Below are 22,163 nucleotides of genomic sequence, written 5' to 3'. Positions count from 1 at the left end.
AAATATCGAACGAATGCCAAATTCACATGATTACTTATAACAAGACTGCTCCCATGTCCTCAAGAACAAAAGTAACTACTCAAAAATCACATTCATGTTCAAGATCAAAGGGGTATTGAAGATCATCAAGGATCTTAACATATAATCTTCCACCAAATAAACCAACTTGCATGAACTACAAGATGTAATCAACACTACTAGCAACACACAGGTACCAATATGAGGTTTTGGGAAAAATATTGAATACAAGAGATGAACTAGGGTTCAAGATGAGGTGGTGCTGGTGAAGATGTTGATGAAGATTGACCCTCCCACGATGAGAGCGTAGTTGGTGATGTCGATGGCTTCGATTTTCCCCTCCCGGAGGGAAGTGTCCTCGGTGGAATCGCTCCGCGGGAGAGCTAAAGTGCTCCTGCCCAGGTTCTGCCTCGAGACGGCGGCGCTTCGTCCGGAAAGTCCTCTTTTTTTTCTAGGTCAAAACCCTTAATATAGCAGAAGATGGGGGCCAGAGGCCTGCCAGGGGCCCCACAAGGCATCAGGGGTGCCATGTTGCTTTGTGGGCAACTGGTGGGCCCCCTCTGGTACTTCTTTGCTCCAGTATTATATATATTCAATAAAAATTCTCCGTGAAATTTCAGGTCATTTGGAGTTGTGCAGAATAGGTAACTCTGATATAGCTTTTTTAGGTCTAGAATTCCTATTGCCGGCAATCTCCCTCTTCATGTAAATCTTGCAAATTAAGAGAGAAAATGCATTAGAATTGCATAACAAAGTGTTATAGTGATCAAAACATTATAAGTAACTAGACGTCAACCCGTGCATTTGCACGGGCTAGCATATTTATTGTCTTGGATAAAACCATCACAATAAATAGCAGATATTTAGTTCATTTGTTAAAGTATCTGTGTCTGGATAGATGAATGGTTGAATCTAAAGAGCGCTAAATTTATTCTTTTGACAAACAAAAATCTTTTAATATATTTAATTTCTTATATGTAAATTAACATTTGTTCTGGATATTCAACAATTAGATTTCGCTATGATTTGTAGTTACTTTTCTAGGAGGCCATTACATGTGTATTATTTAGATTGGTATTTTTTGGTAGTATTTTCTGTTAAACCCATCTTGTATTTTATCACTGTACAGAGCTAGTAGTTTATTTGAAGGGAATTGTGATGTTCATTTGGATTAAATTGTAAGCAAGGTAAATAATTATCCCCATTTTCTTTGCTCATATTTGGTACGAAGTTAATTTAAATTGGTCTCATATAATTTTATTACACAATTTTTTAATATATGAAACCTAATTTAATTTGCTACCGCATTTAAATTGGTACTTCCTCTCTAAAGAAATATAAATGCGTTTAGATCACTATGTAAATACTGTAAACTTCGCTCAAAAATAATAATCTAAACGCTCTTATAGAAGGAGTAACATATTACTCCTCTTTACACTACTGTGCGCATGTTTATCAGTGATAGATTTTTTTGCTTGGGTCGTCGGCGGGTTCGCCGGCCGCGGTCGGCGCTGGCGTCCTGTCTAGTTTGCTCGCCTGATCGGCCCCATGAGAGTGGCTGCGCCTGTGGCTCTCGTTGACAACGTACATCAGTAACCTCAGGAAGTCGTTCCTCGCGAACCACATCGCAACGCCGGCTGTAGCGGCAGCCATCCGGCCGTTCCCCTTTGCCGTGTGGTAGGTCGTCCCCGGTGAATCTGCAATCTCCTCCGATGCCCGCGTTGTTGAGTGGAGTTTCCGCATCCAGCAAAAGCGGCGGCGACTCTTATCCATCCCCATTTTCCCTTGACCCTGTGTTTGTACGAACAGGTGCATATCTTTCCTTTGCCTTACCATGTCCTCTCTCTATGAAATAAATTTCAGGCATGCATAGCACGGTTATCAAATTACTGTTTCTAATATTTTATCAAGCAATTAGACTCTTGGAATTTTCTAATATTTGTTAAATCAGATCTAAATTGCCAGGGAAGAAAGAAAGGTTATAGTAATTGATAAAAGCACATACGTGATGCATACATAACTGATATTGATTTTTGTCAAATCAGTTGTGAGCCCTCCATCAGGTATCTGTGTGAATACATTGTCTTATGAATGTATTTCCACTATTTTGAAAATAAAGTATAGTGGCCGTCCTCTTACAGTCAGAGAGAGCTTAAATATAGTTCAATCTTCAGAGAAACACCATAAAAAAAGTCAAGGGCCCAAGCTCACAAACACTATATTTGGGTTTGTTAAATGGATGCATCAAAACATTGAATTTGCTAGAAATTCTAAAATCAGACTAAATTAAATAATGACTATAGACTATATACGCATATAATAAGATACCCAAAAGTAAATAAATTTCGTTCTGTTAAAATATTTCAGATATATCAATTTGAAACCAAATAAGGCTGCTATGTCTGCATCACATTATATTTAGTCATATCAGAATGCTTGTAACAAAATCTATAATATATCCTTGTAAACAATGTTTTTTGCAACCTTGTCGGATGGACGCTCTTCATCTGAGATGACTATCTTCAATCCATTTCTGCTGGTCACCCTTGACATTGCAACATAGAGTTGTCCATGTGTGAACACTTACCTTTCTAAGTAGAGTCCAACTTTTTTGAGAGATTGCCCCTGGCTTTTGTTTGTAGTCATAGCAAAGCACACTGATATTGGGTATTGTCTCCTTTTCAGAATGAAAGGCCATTTTGAATCACTTGGTGACAGGATAATTCGTGGGATGTAAACTTTGTCACCAACGTTAGGACCTGTTATGACCTGGCCTTCAATGAAACGCTTTCCTAGCTGTGTTATTGTTAGTCTTGTCCCATTGCAAAGTCCTGCACTTTGATTGATGTTCCTCATAAGCATTATTGGTAATCCTACTTTCAGCCTCAGTTCATGGTCTGGTATTCCAGAAAATGTAAGACTATTCAGAAACTCAGTTGGGTACAACATATCTTCATCTTCCACCGTAGACATTGCCTTGCATGTTGTATCTGAACTGAAATAGGTCACCTCTTCTCCAGGGATTTGACTCATGATGCAGGCATTAATCTGGTCAACAGTCTCGTTTCTTGGGCACAAGATCGCTCTTTCCCCAAGGTATGTTCTATCAGTGTATTTTCTGTGTAAGTCAGGATAGGTGGTGTTAACAATAGATGCTTTCGCGTCATCCCCTTCATGTAAAATAAGGTCCTCTAGGATGCTAACCCAATCCTCTTCATCTATTGTTGACGTTGTGCCATCGCCTATGTTTAGTATAAAGTTTGCGAATTCAGCTGTTTTTGCTTTCTCTTCTGGACTACCTTCGGATGAATTCAGACGCATATTTTCTTTGAGTCGGTACTCCTCAAAGTTCTTCCATAGGTAGGATCTCTTTATTGATGCAGAAATGATATGTTCCCTTTTCCCCTGTGGTATAACTGGTAGGATTTGCCTGAAGTCACCTCCCAAGACTACTGTCATTCCTCCAAATGGTCTATGCTCTGCGTCCTCATATGTGAATCGAAGTATGTCTCTCAAACTCTTATCTAGTGCCTCAAAACAGTGCTTGTGTGTCTTAGGTGCTTCATCCCATATTATCAGTGACGTTTTCTTTATTAGCTCTGCAAGAAATGTTCCTTGCTTAATGTTGCATGTGGACTCGTTAGTGATCTTGAGGGGAATGTGAAATCTTGAATGAGCTGTTCTTCCACCCTGTAAAAGAAGTGCTGCTATACCACTTGAAGCAACTGCTAGAACTATTTTTCCTTCAGATCTTAATTTTGTCATGACTGCTTTCCACAGAAACGTCTTTCCAGTTCCGCCATATCCGTCAACAAAAATCAATTTTCCAAGACTGTCGTTGACTGATTCTATTATAACGTCAAAAGCCATCCTCTGATCCTGATTTAGCTTATGCAGTAACTTCATGTGTTCTATTCTTAAAGAATCTTTATCATAGTTTAGTTCCTCATTTACTAATCTATTATTTAGATCTTGAAGAACTGAACTATCTGGTAGTGGCATTCCTGGAAAATCTTTGAGGGACTTACCACCTTTAGTCAATAGTTGTTCTATCTCTGCCAGGAGCAGGCTCTTTATTTTTGCCGAGTTGAGTCCAGGGCCTGAAAATTGAATATTCTTCTTTGCCGACGTTGGATATCCTCATATAGTAACTCCCAATTTGTTTGCCACAACTTTGCGGGATCCGTCACCTCACAAAATAAAAGTATTGTGCAGAAAAGTTGGCGCATTTGAGGAGCAGAGGCCTAATGGGATACTTCCTTGATGCAGTCATCCCACTCTTTGTCATCATTAAGTAGCCCAAGAGAATAACATGCGGATTTGAATGTTGGATGTACAACCCCATCAACTGTTCGAATTTCTTCATATGATCTGCATCCTTTGACGGTATTTAACAGCATTCTCAAGTAGTATTTTTCACCGCTCGTTGGTTGTGCATAGTAAATCCTGCCTATGGTTTTTTTCCACCACGCCTTTTCCTGCATTCTTTCTCTTGTGCATGCCAAGTCCATTTGGTTGGAAACTGTGCATACGTCAAACTGCGAGCTTCTTCATGCAACTGGTTGGCTGTCATCCATTCTGTGAACATTGTCTTTTCTATGTTAGGCCGGGATACAATTTGATCTAAATCCATTGAGTCCGGAACACCACAACATGTTCATTTTCTAGGTGAAATTGTAACCTTTCAACCGCAGGCTCTCTGTACTGAAGAGGAAACTGAAATATGCGCCATACGGCTTCACATCCAGATATGTACCGGGCATCAAGGTACCTCTTGATTTCGTCGTCCCTGTTTGTTAGTTTGCTAGCTCTGGTTTCACTTTGTTGGTCTTCCGCTTCTATCAAGACGGTTGTTCGATCTTCTCCTTTGTGGATGTATTTGAATAAATACTTTATAGACCTTGATCTGTTGCACCACTCAACATTTATGTGGGCTTGATACTTGACCAGTAGGTTTCTATTGTATGGCACAACAAATCTATTGTCTAGCTTCACTCCATTCTTGTCCACAGTGTTGCCATCATCTCGCCTTCTATATACTGGATAGTTATCTTCATCTATGGTAGTCTCAGTGCAAAATTTCTTGGGGAAATGTTTGGCACAACTTTGATCGACCATGCATGGTGATTTTGGGTGTGCTTGACCACATGGACCATGTATCATGTAATTTTGCACTGTTTCGTACCCTTCTGGATCACTATTCTTATCAGGAATTTCGGCTGATATGATTTTGTCGATCTGGGAAGGACTTGGATCTTTATCATCTGGGTGTAGAAACACCAGTATGTGTGCATGCGGGAGGCCTCTTTTCTGGAACTCTATAGTGTAGACAACTTTATGAAAGTAAACAAATTTGAGAAGAAATGAATTAGGACAATCATCTAGGAAAGAGTGAATATGTACTTATTAGGTAAACTTACTTGCAATTGTTTGTCCAAAACACTTTCCGTTCTTTATGTCATTCATAAGTTCCTTCAGTTTTAACATGAATACTCTGGCAACGATATCTGGACGATCTTCAGGTTTTTGGCCTGGAATCAGATCCAACATATCTTGTATTTCCAGCCATTTTGGATTGCACGTAAAAGTAATGAAGAGATCAGGATAGCCAGCCCAACGACATATCGCCATGGCATCTTGGTAGTTTTGCTGCTTATTTCTTGGACTGTCATTACATGATGAGGGTAGTACGAGTCTTTGTCCAACTTGTTCGGTTCGTGTATCTCCATTTTCTATTGCATCATGCAGTCCTCTGTACAGTTCTGTCCTCAACTTACCTTGGTTTGTCCTGTACCAATTTAGTCTCCACTGTTCAATGCACGTTGCTGCATCAACTAAGAACTGCAGGAACAAACGTCCACTCATTTGCAATGTTGAAGCTTCGTTCAGACGTTGTTGTATGCGATACGCATAAAACTCCAGCATTGTTACATACTTTCTTTTACCTTTGCTGCCTCTTTTATTTTCATACTCTATTTCTGGTCTGAAACCATCTTCTCCATATGGAAAAAGCAAGGGGTACTGCATTGACATATAGCTTGGGTGCAACTCTAAAATCCTCTGTAACATTCTGTCTTTGGTCTCAAATATTATATCAAATTCATTGTTTTCTCCATCTTGTTCCCCAATAATTAGTGCTGCACTTCTGAGGCAGATGGTAGGTTGTATTGCCGTCCATCTTTCGACCTTTTGTTGATCAATCTTAGTCTTACATCTTTAATACGTCGGTTTTGGAATCTGTCCCTTGCCATACGAAATGATTTGACTAAAACATTGTGCTCATCAAGCATTTCCAGTAGTCCTTTGACAATGTTTTCATCTGGCTGTGTCTTACTCTCCGTTGAAGCAGATGCATTAATCCTATTCCGCACTTCATTTTCTGTGTCATGTATGTACAATTGGGGAAATTTTGGTTTCGTCACGTCATCCTTAGGAAGTAAAGTGCCAATCTGATGGTAATTCTGGCCATTCAAACGGAAAACATACGGTCCAGATGCCTGCTTATTAATTTCATAATCAACCTTTCCTCCCATTGAAGTGAATGCGAACATCGAGTTGTACAACCTGATGTTCTGGCGGAAATTTGATGATTCTCCTCTTTCATTGTAACGTAGTAGCTGTCGGAGATACAGCGGAGCTTGCTTCAGTGGTGGTAATTTAACTTTCCCTTCCTTGCAGCAGAGACCAAATTTTGGAACTGTGATGTTACCTGTGCTTGTGCTTCTCTCTCCATGCCACATAATGGCATTGCAAAATTCACAAACACAATTTGGTTTTCCCAGATATGAAACTTGAGTGACATCCTTCGCTACATTAGATACTTCACAGTCATTGTCCTTTTCTGTCCTTAGTCGTTTGCTTGCCTTTTTCAGCTGGAGGATCTCTTTCCTTTTCTGCCTAGCTTCCTTTGCTGCTGCTCTAATGATGTCTGATTGACTATCATTAGATTCGAGTGTTGCTAGTTTAGAGGCCGCTTGCTCAGGTATTTGGATTCCTTGATGATGCCACATATTCCTGCATTTTATTTTGTTATCATTTTAATAATCCAGGTAAATTAATATTTATATGATTATTTTTGGTACTGTGGTAATGAATACCTTCCATTGTTTTGATTTGCTCTAGTGCGTGTTCGACGCATGTTGACTGCGGCTAGTGAATCCTGAAATAATGAGGTAAAAAGTGTAACTGATTTTATTCTGAGATATAAGTGAGGGCATCTTATACGTAGCTGATTTTATTTGTCCAGAAATTCAGAATTGCTGAAGATAAATTTAATGTAAACATGTCAGGCACCACATTGTTTGCAAGGATGCTGAAGGTATTTGTATGGAACAGATAGTTTCCTGATAAGATTCTTTTTCGTATGGATTGTTTTACAACAAAGGCTTTTAAATCTTCTAAAATCATTATTCTATTGTGAAAGAAGGATACTTGTGTTGTCACCTTCCAATGAGAGGACGTATATGCTCTGTAATTGGTGATCTGAATCTCAAGTTTATCGCCACTTTCTCTGTGTAATTCAAGTTAATACATAGCATGTGTAATGAGATCGGAGAGTTGATGTATATATTAATCATTGCAGGAGACATGCATATATTATTTGTGGAAGGAGATAATGAACATTGGCTGCAAGTACTGCCACGCAACCTGTCTGCTCCTTGCTGCTTGCGAGAGGAGGGCAATGTCTTGCCGGGATGTGCACGCTCTGTAATTGGTGATCTGAATCCCAAGTTTATCGGCGCTTCCTCTCTGTCAAGTTAATACAAAGCATGTGTAATGAGATCGGAGAGTTAATGCATATATTAATCATTGTAAGGAGACATGCATGTATTATTTGTGGAAGGAGATAATGAACATTACCTGCAAGTACTGTCACACACCCTGTCTGCTCCTTGTTGCTGTCGAGAGGACTAATTATTGCATGTATGTGATGAAGGATGAGATCAGGGGCGATGTCTTGCCTTGATGTGTACGAATTGAGTCGATATAGAATTCTTATTTGTAAAGAAGCGTAGTTAAGGCTAGAGTTTGTAGGTTGGAGTTTGTCATCTGTACGTTTTAAACCTATACAATATCTGAGCCGTTATTATTTTGTGTCACCAGATAGATGGCTCCTACTTGAAGTCAGTTTCCATGTATACTAAAATATATGCACGTCTCTGTTTCTTACACGTCTTGTCTACCCATTGTTTTTCTTCAGAGAATTGTATGGTACACACACGACTCCTTATCTCGACAGAATTGTTTTTCTTTAAAGAATTTTAATATTTAACCTATTTAATTCCAATTAAAATCTGAGTCATGGCTGGTCACGCATGATATGTCTAGATGGCAAGATGGAATGACCTATTGATTGGCAATGCAGATTACTAAGTGGTGCACTTCAGTTTCAGTGGTCGTTAGTTCCACGCACAATGGGCTCTTGGCGAGAACAGATGATGATGTGCACATTGTTGATTGTTTGGCTGTCATATGCTTTTTCTGTAGTGTCTCAACATGTGAAAATTTGTATGTCGTCGAGAGGCCTATTCTGTAGCGGATGAACATGTGAAAATCGCTAATGTGTGTACAATAAATGACAATGTTTTTTTGTAACTGATGTACCATCCCATGTGCTAATGACTTTACTAACATGAAGGTACGCATTTACATTTATTAAAACCAATCTTAAACAATGATGTTCATATAAAGTACAAATCTGATGATCCTATATGTTCTATTACATGCTAAATAACTGGATTTCCACTAATCAACGATTTGACTTTTGAGTTCTTGATACACCACACTTCTGAATGTCTTTGTTCATCAATTCTTTATTGGCACAACTACGCCTTGTCCTAGGCCTTGAATCATTGTGCTCCTGAGTACCTGCCTGTTTTGATTCTTCTTCATGGTGATTGTTTACTTGTTTGCTATCAATACCAGCACATTTGCGAGTTACGGCGCGTTTCCTCTTGGGGCCTGCTTCCATAGATTTTGATTTCATTATTTCCTGACTACCTTCAGTTTTTGGTTCTTCGTCAAGGTGTACAACATGAGTTGTGCTACTTCTCCTACCCCTTTTAGTCCGGTTAATAGTGGGTTCATCATCCTCTGGTTCTTGCTTTATAGTTTTCATAACTGATAACTTGTCCGCTTGCTCCTGCCAAAACATTTGGAACAATTAGTGACTTGTAGAACTATGAAAGAATAAGCAAATGCAGCAAAAAACTTACATGGCTATCTTTTTGAATTCCCTTTTTCTTAGATTTCTTATCAACAACAGATATGGGTTCATCTTTCTCTTGACTATTCATATTTTCTGATTCTTCATCAGAATGTACAACATGACGTGTGTTCCTAGTCCTCCTAGTCTTTTTAGTGTCTGTTAGAATGGGTTTATCATCCTCCATCTGCCCATTCAAGACATTGGGTGTGTCAGTAAGAGGCTTGTACCAAAACATTTCAATTTGGGTAAAGTGCCATCAACATTCATCATTATAAAATATGGCATGCAGATACAAAATAATATAGAGCATTGTAGTAGAAATAGATGATACCTGCTCAACATTTGAATGATGTACTGATGTATCTTTTTCAGAATCTATGAAAAAGATTCTATGAACAGTGTATTCTTGATAACCGTACTTCAAATTATAGTCATTCAATCTGAATTGAAAAATCAATCTCTGCCCACATATTTTCTGGATTTGTTTTGTCTGTTCATGGATATCACAATCATCCCTCTCTATCAAAAAACTTGCAGATTGCTTAATCAATTTTTTTGCTTCTGCCTCAAACATGGTGCAAGTTGTTGTTGCACTGAGATCACATATCTTTGGTTTCAGTTTGTACCTAGTAATAAAATGGAACATGTGGTTAGTGCAGGATAAATTACTAACTAAAGAATGAGATAGTATGAAATTCACCTTGGACATATCTTTTCAGGTTCTTTTTGACATTTCGGATAGTAGAAGTGGTTCCCTTGTTTCTGTACCTTTTTGTTGCATTTGCGGCATCCTATGTAGTACCACTCATCTGATGTATTAATTGACTTAATCATTGCTTCTGTAGTATAGAACTTTTCCTGTCCATTACAGGTTAAATTAGCACATAAAATTTATGAGAAAAGAATATAATACTAACTATAAATACCTATTTTTCAGATTCATATGTAATTTCAGTTATTTCTTTTAGGGTTCTTCTGTTATAGAGCATCTGTTCTTGAATTGTGCCTTGCAAGTGGGCTTCCGGCTCTATTTCTTCTACCATATCATCTTGCAAGCAATACCTGTTTTGCATGAGATAAGTATCCATGTATGTAGTAGAACATGTTTTTCATATTACTGCAGAAAATCTGTTTCACCTCGTTTGAAGCACATTTGTTTTAGGGATATCCAAATCGATATAAAATCTTGTCGCACATGTAGATGACAGCGAGTACTCTGCATGCACTTTGATATATTTGATTATGTATATAAAAAAGACACGCCTAGAAATACTTGCCCATTGTTAATACGAATACAAACCTTTCAGTTTTCTAACAGTAGTTGATGTTACTATGACCACACGCCCCAAAGAATCTTCATCAATTTGACTAACCTTATTACCCCATAGTCTAATATTAATTTTTTGATCCCTGTATATTCCAAGAGAAATACCTATTAGCACCCACGATAATTGTACTTGTCTAATTGTTTTTAGTGTACTCAATCAATTCGAAGCACAATATCTCGAATCTTTGAAATCCCGTGGGTTGTCTGTGTTTCTTCAATATGTCCTATGTAACTTGCTATGCCAATGACATCTGCTAATAAAGTGGTATTAATATGCATAATACATGGAAGTTAATAATTGAAACAAATATATTATACCAGATAAGTAAATATTTTGGCTGTCTCTTGTGGAAAGAACTTCAACAGTACAAAACGTGAAGCTTTGTTCTGCTATTTTGATATTTTTTTGACCTTTTATCTCTTGAATTTTTGTCGTGTGCAAGAAATTTAGAACCTTTTCGCTTTCAACTGGACGGAAATTCATTGCAGACATAACCTTAAAATTTGCTATCATGTAGACTAAACCTTCTTGGATCAATGGTCTGAACTTGTTAACCATATGCTTCATTACCTTGCCATGTATCATAGTACCCTGAAACATTACAGTGTAGCGAGAAGATGCATCAATATTATAGTAACTACTACAACTCACAATAGTGTATTTATGTTGGAAATTCATAAAGTTTCATCATTAAGCTAACCTCTTCATCAAGTATTATCATGTCAAGGCTAATAAGTTCATTGTTGCTGAGATTAATGGCATCCCATAGCCTAATTATTCTGACCTTGACTTTCCAGGAGTCCTTCTGATTGCTAATCTCATGGAGCATATCGTGTGCCATTGTTTTGAGGGTAAACAAAAGGAGTTGACCTATAAAAACACAATTTCCAGAAGATTACATATTGGTGGTCATGCAATTTGCATGTAGTATGAAGTCCAGAGCCTAACAATTTGATTGAACCAACGAAACAAATAATCTCTCTCAGAACTGGGCTAGAAAGCAACAAAAAGTAATTTGAATTGTAAGCAAGCATAATTTTGTTGCTTAGTAATTTCTTAGTCTCTGGCAAATCCAAGGCTTCACTTGCGAAGAAAGATTTTCTCTTGCCCATTGTGAAGTTCATAAGCAATATGAAGTAAATAGACTAAAATTTTGAATTAACCAATGAAACAAACAATCTCTGAAAAACTGGGCAACGACGAAGCTTACGTACCAAACAGGAGAAGGTTCACCAGCGACGATGTTCACGACCGACAGGAGCCTCCTTTATGTGTAGATAGTTTGTTTCAGGCTGCAGTTAATTTATAAGATGGCGACATGGGCTTGGTTCTGCCCCGTCGCGATCTCCACGAAGTGCCCAAAGAGCGTACGTCAGCAAACCTAGGATTGAATCCTAGGACTGTCAAAGGACGCAGTAGAAAACATGAATCCTAATGCAATTGAAAAGATAAGGTCGATTCAAATGTTAAATCAGGAAAAAAATGACGAACCTGATCTATTCCCCAACTTGGTTGCTCCAATTTGAGAGAGACTTGTTTGTTTTTTCCATGGGAGGAGGAGGAGAGATTCCATGGCGTGAGCGCACCAGATCAATTTCCTAATTTCCTTGCTCCAATTTGAGAGATATGATTGATTTCCTTACTCTGGGGAGGAGGAGACCATGGGGAGGAGAGAACGTGAGGAGGAGACCGTGGGGAGGAGGAGAGACTATGGCGCACGATTGTTTTTTACTGGGAGAGTAAGAGACGTGGAGAAGATAGACTTTTTTGAGGGATTTTGAGGGCATTTTTTCACAATTTTGAGGGCTATATACGAAGTAGATATATCGTGCAATCGTGATAGCATGCGGTTGGGATTTCTAATAGATTTATATGGTTGATGTACCACTAAAAAAATGGTTGATCTGTATCTAAAAAAATATGGTTGATCTGCACCGTAATAACATGGTCCCACCAGATTAACGGTTCCTAATTATTGATTAACGTGGTAATTTCTTGGGAGTCGCTAATTAGTATAGGTATAGATGCAGGGACTTACGCTAGCTCGTTGTACAGGCTCACCGCAGCTCTGCTTGCGCTTGGGATGTTCCATGTACAAGTCCATGTTACCACTTGCTTGGATGTGCAGGCCTTGTGCTCCTTGCATCCCCCTCTGCATTTTTGACACGGCGAATGGTTGATCAAATAAGAGGAATCGACCTTGTTGTTGTACCGGAGGACAGATACTTACAAGGTTATACGGGTGTGCAGGATGTGTACCAGATCCCGTAGCGCCGTCATGCTTCGCTAAAAAATGGATTTGCTTGTTTCAGATGATATCTCCAGAAGAAATAAGAGTCAGAGTCAGAGTTGGATAGGCGTGTAAGCTACGAGACCAGTTAAAGGATATCCAAACATCGTCGGAACAGTGCACAAGGGAGTGATGTGTGGATACCTAGTTCGGGCCAGTGTTTGGGCATGCTCGCCTAGCTAGAGTGCGGGTCACTTCAGAGCCGTTGAGGGTGATGCGCTGGCTGGCCGCGCACGGATGCAGATCTTGAATGGCAGCAGAGCGCTACGATGCGGTGGACGAGACCGTTGGTGAAGCCCCAGCGGCCTCGGGGGGTGGAGGTGCGACGGTGTGCTTGGTGAAGTAGCCCCGGTGAGCTGGGAGACGGCGTCGGTGAAGCACACCTGATGCGGTAGAAGTCGGTGTCTGTGAGACACGTCGGTTGCGGCGGCCGACGTTGTCGGTGGACCACCCGGTGCGGTGGATGAGGGCATAGATGAGGTAGCTCCGGTGCGGTGGTGAAGCGCGACCGTCGTCTTCGTCGTCGTCGTCCGGCACAGAGGTGGGGAAAGAGACAAGACGAGGGGCGATTCGAACTTTGCTTGGATTGGCGGCGAATTAGGGATTTGAGCAATCTGGGCGCGGAAGAGGACGGTGGAGAAGGGAGATTTTGTAGGGCTGGAATTGGGGCCGCCAGATATTTCAATCCGAAATGTGGAAGCGCGAACTTATTTTGTCGTCGTCCTTTTTTTGGGGGGAGGGGGGAGGGAGGGAGGGGGTGGGTGGCTGGGTGCTAAGCGTCCGTCCAACACACGCGACCACCACGACACGACCCTGGTCTGCCTGGTGCGCCTACAAAAAACGTGAATCGTATTTTCGATCGCATTTCTAAACCGTTTATCAGAATGAGGTAATAATATGGCGTTGGAAAGCTGCTATAAAACCGCTCCTTTGACATGTTGAAATTTTTCTCTAATTCCCTATAGATAAAGAGTAATTTGGAAAATCGTAAAATTTTGCAAACCGAACAGCCGAGTTGGTATTTTCAATGTAATTTCTAAACGGCTAATCCAATTGAGGCAAATGATATGGCGTTGGAAAGCTTGTGAAAATGCGCTACTTTTTCATGTTCAAAGTTTTTTCTAATTTTGAACGGTTTAAAAGTAACTTAGAAAACGGTACAAGTTCCATCGAGTTTGTATTTTCAAGATAATTTTTTTACCGTACGTCCGAATGCAACAAATGATACAGCATTGGAAAGCATGAGGAAATGCGAAACTGTTTTGTATATATTGTTTCTCTCAATTCCTTACTGTTTTAAGTCGATTTTGAAAATGGCTAAAAATGTATTTTTGCCGTAATTTCTACAAACTTTATTGGAATGGGGAAAATAATATACCGCTGAAAAACTACAGAAAATGCGAAACTTTTTCATGTTGATGGTTTTCTCTGATTCCTAGCCGTTTTTAAGTAATTTTCAAAACAGCGAGATCATGCGTTCTTCCTTTATCGCGAAACGAATTCTTCGAAAATGCACCGCGTGAAGAACTTGAACTTCTCGGCATGTCTACCTGAACTTCACTCTGTTTTTCATGTGTGTTTTTTGCTCGTAGATCTCCATCCACTGCTAGTATCTCTCCATCCATTCACCGGAATTGAGCAGGTGATATACCGATGGAAAGCTGCTGTAAACACGCAACTTTCCCGTGTTGATCATTTTTCCATACTCGCGACGATTTTAAAAGTTTTTCATCTAAAATTCATTCAGCATAGTAGTTGAACTTCCTGCTGTTTTCACGTTGAACTTCTGTGACGTATTTTTGTTTGTAATTTTCTCATCCATTCGTCAATGTTACACAAATAATATTCCTTTTGTACAAACGTCTCTCACAATCATTTTTTTAACTTTCTCCGACCGAGGACTTGAACTTACACAAATGATATTCCTGTCGTTTTGAGGTAAATTAGAAAATGGCGAGATCATGATTTCTGCGTTCATCGCGAACGGAAATGCACTGCGTGAAGTAGTTGAACTTCTGGGGCATGTCTGTTTGAACTTCACTCTGTTTTTTACGTGCTATTTTTTGACGTGCTGTTTTTTGCGCTGCATAAAGTAGTTGAACTTCTGGGGCATGTCTGTTTGAACTTCACTCTATTTTTGACATGCTATTTTTTGACGTGCTGTTTTTTGCACTGCGTGAAGTAGTTGAACTTCTGGGGCATGTCTGTTTGAACTTCACTCTGTTTCACTTTATTGTATTTTTCTTATATGAAATACACACCGTGTAGTATGTGAACTTCCGGTTGTTATCACATTGAACTTCTCTCTGGTTTGAGAGAATTATTTTAAAACACAAAAAACCACATTTTTATGTATTTTGGACATCTAAATACATGGTGAACCTCTCTCACAAGAATTTTTTGAACTTTTCCTCACCGAGCACTTGAACTTCTAGCAACCATTTTTTTCCGTTTATGAGTTGTTTTTAAAAGTGCAAAAAATGGCGTTGTGTTTTTATTTTTTGAACAGGTAAATCCTAGATTTTAATAAACTCCAAACTTCTGTGTGTATTTCAATTTGAACTTCACCTTTTTATATTTTGATTAAAGAATTGTATTCGATTTTTATACGAAAAAATCAAGCATGGAAATAAAAGGTGAACCTCTCTCGCAAGGATTTTTGAACCTCCCCGGACAGCGCACTTGAACTTCTTTCAACAAACCTTTTAAGCTTTTATTTTTCTATAATTTTATTCTCACCTGAAATGCATTCCTTGTAGTACTTGAACTTCTTGTTGTTTTCACTATGAACTTCTTTCAACAGGTAAGAATTTTTTGAATACATCAAAACGTGTTTTAAATGGTATACATGAAAATTTTAAACCGTTCATCGAAATGTGGCACATAATATACCCGGTGGAAAGCTTATGCATCACAGCAAGTTTTTCATGTAGACATGTGTTACAAATTCGTTGCCGTTTGAGAGCAGTTTTTAAAATGGCAAAACAACGTTGTTTTTTGCTTTTCAAAACAAGATGTAAATGAACGACGGACGTCTCGTAAATACAATTTTTGAATCGTGCAGGGTGGAGCACGTGAATTTCGTGCAACAAACCTTTTAGGCTTTTAGTTTTGTATTCTTTTATTCTCTTATGAAAAGTAGTTGAACTTCCCGCTGTTTTCACCTTGAACTTATGTCATGTATTTTCGTTCAACCTCTCTCACAAGAATTTTTAAACTTTCTCGGGTAGAGCACTTGAACTTCTAGCAACAAATTTTTTACCATTTTCTTTTTCATTATTTTTAAATACAAAATTCACACCGTGTAGTACGTGAACTTCTGGCTCTTATCAATTTGAACTTCTCTCTGCTTCTCTTTAGTAACGTAAAAAATTTGAGTTTTTATAGACATCGAACCGCTCTAATTTTTTTATTCTCATTTGAAACGCATTTCATGTAGTAGTTGAACTTCTCGCTGTTTTGGACGTCTCTGTGTCGAAGTTTTTTAACTTGTTCGGGGCTTCATGTTTTTTATAGTTTTTTTACATTAAACCAACATACTAAAAGCACATTTTTGCATCAATGCATACTATTGAACTTCATGAAACAATACAAAACAAGAAATTAGATAACCCGATGTACAAATGGGGGCCAAATAAACAAACGATCTTATTCCCTTTCATACGGCTTACTGAATTTCACATGTCCAAATGAACTTCACTTAGTTGTCTCACCTTCATCATACACCTTGTACATCCAAGCCAAAATCAAAATCAAAACCATGCCTCTCCAAACACAACATGTGCACAAAGAGAGCTATAGTTGTTCCTTCCCAGCTATATGTGAACTTCTACAGTCGATGTATTTTTTCTGTAGTAGATGCATAACAACTACGGGGAGGAGAATATTTTTGTTAGTAACAGGAAAAATTCGAGTATTTGTAAAAAATATCAAACCGCTCCACTTTTCGAAATTGAACTTCTTGGATTATTATTTACTAACGAGGAATATCTGTGTTTTCATATACATTAAACTTTTCTATTTTTAAAAATTGAACTTCTTGGTTTTTTCAATTTGGACTTGGTGTTATTTCTTTTAGTAACGGAAAAAAAATCCTAGTTTCTTAATAAACATCGACCTATTCCGTATTTTAAAAATAAACTTCGAACTTTTTTTAACAGAGACAATCCCTTTTCATATGAAATTGTTTGAGATGCTTTTTTCAATTGATCTTCTTATGGTTTCTAATAAACATTGAACTTCTTCGTATTTTTAAATTTGAACCTCCAGGCTTTAAATCCATAAAAAGTATTCTTGGTTTCAAGTTTTAGACACGAGAAAAATCTTATTGTTATATTAACATTGAACTGCTCGCCTTTTGTAATTTGAGGCTCCTTTTCTATTTTTTAAAAATAGAACATCCTTCTTTTTGTAAATATGAGTTGTTGTCTATTATTTTAATTTAACCTTATTTGAACTTCATGGATTTTTTAGCGCTAACTTTCAAAATAAGGGGGGGGAGTTTTTTCAACAAACTTTTTTTGAAGGTTTCCTTAGTGTTTATGTTTGTTCTATTTTTACCAATTCTGAACTTGAGTGCACTTGTTCTTTCAGACACAAACAATTGTAGTTTAAAATTTTGAACCTCGGGATTTATGTGTACTCTCTCATGTAAATGAGGTTAAGGAACCTTTTTTGCACAAGTGAACTTCTGACATTTGAAAAGGAAAAATTCCTATGAAGCTTCAACTATGTCGAGAACATACATATGTGAGGAACACCCCCACCCAGATTTGCACTATCTTTCAAACATATAACAAACATTAGACCGCACATATTTTACAACCAAAACGAAGCAACATCACAGCAACCAAGGAGATGTTGGGCAGAAACAAGTAGAGCAGCCGCAGTTATAACAAATAATATGCCACAAGTACCTTTGTTACAACATCAAACACCTTTGTTATTTTAATTTTAATTTTTGTTTAAAAAATATCAACAACACATGGCTCACTACATTTTTTTATTATTTGCACTAATTTTACTATACGTAAACTTGTCCTTATTTTATATTTGAACTTCTCACATGAAACTAATGTTTTTATTGTACAAAGTATGTGTTGCCAGCTACATTGGCGAGACACAAATGCATAATTTTGTGTAGAAAAACATTGGATCCCAAAGCACTCTGTATCTCTCAAAAGAATGTGCCATTAACCTTTTTTTCTCACACAAAATGCTTCCGAAGTACATAGACAGAAAGGACACATTAACGATTTCCACAATTTCTATGTCTCTCTCTCCATGAAACACAAGCCTCGATAGAAGCACACAAGAAGAATTAGCACTTCAGAGCGGTGATGCATTTTGGAGAAGAAAAATCCTTTTTCCCATTCATTTTTTGAAGGGCACATGAAACTGAAGCAACTCTTTTGCACCAATAGATACTACTGAACTTCAGACAAAAGTTCATTTTGAAACAATACATGGTCATAACAGCAGCAGGGAAGCGAGATTTCTGCTACAGGTGCAAAAAGCGAGATTTATGCGCCCCATCCAAAAAGGAGATCGCACACCACACATCGCCTTGACTCCATGGACAAGATGCTAAAAGCAAGTAGTGGAAGCGATTAAGGACTCTAATGACCCCTCCTGTAGCAAAGAGGTAGAAGTTCAGTTTCATGTAAACTTCAGATTCAGAGGTGCTTCTCTTCCTCTGTGGGTGTCCGTACTAGCAAAAATTCAGAAAAGAAAACAGTCGCGAGAAAGGAATGCTGATGTTGCTGCACGTGGAGACATGCCGTGGGAGTGAGGCGCTGCGAGAGCCGGTGGTCGGTGGCCTCCGTCGACGGAGGAGGTGAAGGCGTCGTGCTGTCCTCCGGCACCGGCGATGTGGTGCGGCCGTTGGCGATGCGCAAGGTTGGGGTGGGGCTGCGGCGGCGGTGCCGATTGGGGCAAGGCGATGGCGGCCTCGCCAGTTGGGGCAGGTGGGGGCCGGGCGGCGCCGGGGTTGTAGCGCCGGTTGGGGGCGCGGTGGGGCGGCGGAATCGCACGGGGAAGGTAGGGAGGGCAGCGGCGTTGCGCGGGGAAGGCGAGGTGGGGCGACAGCGCGTGGAGGGGATGGCCGGGAAGGTGGGGCGGCAGCGCGCGGAGATCGACGGGGAGCAGCGGGCGGAGGCCATGGGCGGATGCTTGGGCGGACGGATCCCGGCCCGCAGGGTGCGCGCGCGAGGTTACAGGCGACGGCGGCGGCGGTTCCGGGGGCTGGTGCCTGGTGGGTGGGGGCGCCGAGGAGTTGGAGTGCGGGAGTTGGGGATGGACGGAGTGCGGGAGGTGGGGGACCGGCGGTCGTGTTTTTTCTTCTTCGTTCCACCGGGTTCGGGAGTTCAGCAATATCGGATCGGCTATCCAAATAACTATTCTGATCCCAGGATCAGAATAGTGCTACCCTATATATATATATATATATATATATATATATATATATATATATATATATATATATATATAGACACACACATTTATAAGGACATGGTTGCATAACCAAATTAAATATCCACTTACATAGGTGGCTACTACAACCATGGCATTTGCACACACCAAAGTAAATTATTACATGCATAATTACATAGGTGGCTACTACACACATAACATTTCCACACACCAAAGTAAACTATATATTACATGCATGATTAACTAGGATAAATGATCATCTGATCATCATCTACTTCTTGTGACGCTTGCTCTGGTTGTGGCTCGATCCGGCCTCCTCGATCTCTGTAACAAGGCACTTCCTCATGTCAACAATCCACCTGTGCATCTCGTAGCATGTGTACACGCTCTTGGCCGTGAACCTGAGGTGAGGTTCATCCAGTTGCCTCATCCAGGCCCCGTGCCAGGATACGGGACATGTTTTGTTGGCATCCTGCTTCATCTCTTCGTAGTATGGGTCGATGATGGCTGAGGCGAGTTCAACCAGGGAGTCCTTCTTCGTGCTGCCCCAGACCCTGTAGTGCTCACGGATTTCGACAAGGTTCTTGCAGGCCAAGCCCGTTACCCTCAGCGCTTTTACATCGTTGGTGGTTTCCACCGTGGCGAACTTGTAGTCGATGCTGTTGACAAACCTGGTGAAACGGTCGCAAGGCTCTGTGGCCATGCAGTAGTGGTAGATGAGGACATGATGGCCCATGCACAACTAGGCGTTGGAAACCTTCTGATCTATGTTGGGACAGCCGATGGTGTACTGGAGGTCGATGCCGACCACCTTGTACTTGTCTCGAGCAAGCAACTGCTCAACGGTGTTGATGTAGTCATCCACCACGGCCAGGTCAATGGTGTACACCACCGAGAGATCCGTCTTCCTCATGTGGGTCTCCACTTTATGCTCGCTGAACTCCATTGGAGCGCCGCAAGACATCCCCTCTCTATGTGTCGTCGTGGGTGTGCTTGTTGTTTTGTGGGGCGCGATCGAAAGGTTGAAGAGACTAAGGTTATAATGGCCACGGGAATTAAAGGGGAAGCCGGACGGCCTGGAATATCGGCAGGCCCTATTGGTGATTCTAATTTGCAGCGGCAACTCCATCGTGTCGCACATAACTGCATCGCGTGGTAACACGCGCGGCGGAACCGCATGCATATGGGGCCCCGATGTGATCGTGCGCACGCCCATCCGCTGGCAGAGCGCGCGCAGAGGGACGCGAGAAGAGCGCTCCGCGGTCGCCTCAACGGAGGGCAACCATATATATGCATATAATAGTTGAACACGCAAGGAAAAGCTATCCACAAGCCGAGCGCGCCGACAGATGCGAGCAGAGCGCGCCGACGGACACGAGCAGAGCACGCCGCGGCGCCTAACAGCAAGCAGAGGCCAGCATAGTGATACGTGGCAAATAAGACGAACTGTGCGAGCGATGTCAGAGACATCAAGCATGAATTAGATTAGAGTTGTGTGTGCGATACATGGCATACAGTTGATCCATCCGAGATGTTTGTGATGGAATAAGCCATGTGTGTTGTGGGCAAACACTTGCTGGTATATAACGTTAAATTTAACCAAAAAAGTGTTAATGCATGTTACAAAAATTGTATAACTGGAAACTATGTTCAAATACGAATCCAATGATATAATCTTTGGCGACATGCATTCATATTTTATTAGTTAAATCCTACTTATAAACCAGGACGGGGGTATAGTAGGTAATTAAATCACAAACGTTTTTTTGTATTAACCGTATGTGTACGTGTTCTTTCGTCCTCCTCTCGCACGTCTTGTCACCCCGCTGCTGCAGACGGCTTACAGCACAAGCTTGCACAGCGTGCGGGGGCGTTCTTTTGACCAAACGGTAGCTCGAAGTGGCGCCAATGAATCGTCGGTGAGCCCGTTCCCACGCAACCTCGTAGGTTCCCGCGCAAGCTTCCCGCCCGACTCGGTGAAATCCCCCAAAATCCCAATGCTTACTGGCCTGCTATATAAACCCTCACGGCCGGCGAGTCCCGCATTGCATTTTCCCCTCCCTCCCTGTAGCTTATCTCGTCTGCTTCTCCCACAATCGCCAATGGCACCGGTCCGTCGTCGTCACTCAGCTACTCCGTCGTCATCAGAGGACAGCTCCAGCTGGGAGGCTACACCGCGGCGGCAGCGCAGTCCCCAGCGTAGTGTAGTGCGCGTGGCATCCCTGTTGGGTGTGCATGGAACACCCACCACACGCTCCGCCGCCGGTGCCCGTCAGCAGCTGTTGCCGGCCGCCATTGCCGCCACAGCACCGTCGAAAGCCAGGGCCATCGCCCACTCCGCCGCCATGGCCCGAAGGCGGGAGGTGGCCGTCGTGGCCGCCACCCCACTACCGGCCTCCACCCGCTCCGCCACAGCGGCACGAAGGAGGGAGGTGGCCGTCGTGGCCGCCACCCCACTGCCAGCCACCATCACCCGCTCCGCCACCGCGGCCCGAAGACGGGAGGTGGCCGTCGTTGCCGCCAGCCCGGCGTCGACTGTCGGGATCATCACCCGCTCCGCCACCGCCGCCCGAAGAAGGGAGGCAGAGGTGGAGGCCCGCACGTGCGTCAGCAACCTTGCATGCTACATCGAGTTCCTGCGGGTGGAGGAGGAGCGCCTCGTCGAGCACGCAAAGTGCCTTACCGCAGTCGTGGCTACAGCACACACCGACGCAGAGGCGAGGAATCAGGAGATATACGAGCAGTACGGCCGCTTCGAGAGGGGTCGTTTGGAGCAGTAGTGGGCGTTCGAGCTGGCAAGCGTCGCTGAACGTGCAGCAGCGGTAGGTGCCGTATTGCAGTTGTCCAGCTCGTCGGTAGGCTCGTCCTCCTCCTATGCCTCTTACTG

The 22,163-nt window shown here is 41.4% G+C and overlaps 2 protein-coding genes across 7 annotated transcripts; one reads left to right on the top strand and one right to left on the bottom strand.

The window, feature by feature from the left end:
- Positions 1-1,570: 1,570 nt before the first annotated feature.
- Positions 1,571-8,117, top strand: LOC109761261 (uncharacterized). 6 transcript variants are annotated; one of them, XM_073508693.1, is made up of 9 exons: positions 1,571-1,827; positions 2,704-2,932; positions 3,039-3,114; positions 3,442-3,521; positions 4,713-4,785; positions 6,891-7,000; positions 7,141-7,190; positions 7,308-7,336; positions 7,601-7,891. In XM_073508693.1, coding segments are annotated over exons 2-6 (291 nt in total). In that variant the 5' UTR covers positions 1,571-1,827; positions 2,704-2,930; the 3' UTR covers positions 6,951-7,000; positions 7,141-7,190; positions 7,308-7,336; positions 7,601-7,891. The 6 variants fall into 6 exon arrangements, 5 of the variants coding, with proteins under 5 accessions (XP_073364794.1, XP_073364795.1, XP_073364797.1 ...); XM_073508694.1 differs by having other exon boundaries at positions 7,265-7,336; XR_005768482.3 differs by lacking the exon at positions 3,442-3,521.
- A 540-nt stretch (positions 8,118-8,657) lies between these two features.
- On the bottom strand, positions 8,658-10,863 carry LOC109761257 (uncharacterized). The gene is made up of 7 exons (XM_073508691.1): positions 10,527-10,863; positions 10,364-10,442; positions 10,153-10,288; positions 9,927-10,084; positions 9,558-9,852; positions 9,234-9,410; positions 8,658-9,160 (listed from the first exon to the last, which is right to left on the bottom strand). Exons 4-7 carry the CDS (start codon positions 10,058-10,060, stop codon positions 8,768-8,770), a joined length of 999 nt encoding a protein of 332 aa, XP_073364792.1. The 5' UTR covers positions 10,061-10,084; positions 10,153-10,288; positions 10,364-10,442; positions 10,527-10,863; the 3' UTR covers positions 8,658-8,767.
- Between the last annotated feature and the right edge of the window lie 11,300 nt (positions 10,864-22,163).

This window comes from Aegilops tauschii, chromosome 2, assembly GCF_002575655.3.
Source record: "Aegilops tauschii subsp. strangulata cultivar AL8/78 chromosome 2, Aet v6.0, whole genome shotgun sequence".
Taxonomy (NCBI): domain Eukaryota; kingdom Viridiplantae; phylum Streptophyta; class Magnoliopsida; order Poales; family Poaceae; genus Aegilops; species Aegilops tauschii.
This window is presented reverse-complemented; position numbering and strand designations above follow the sequence as displayed.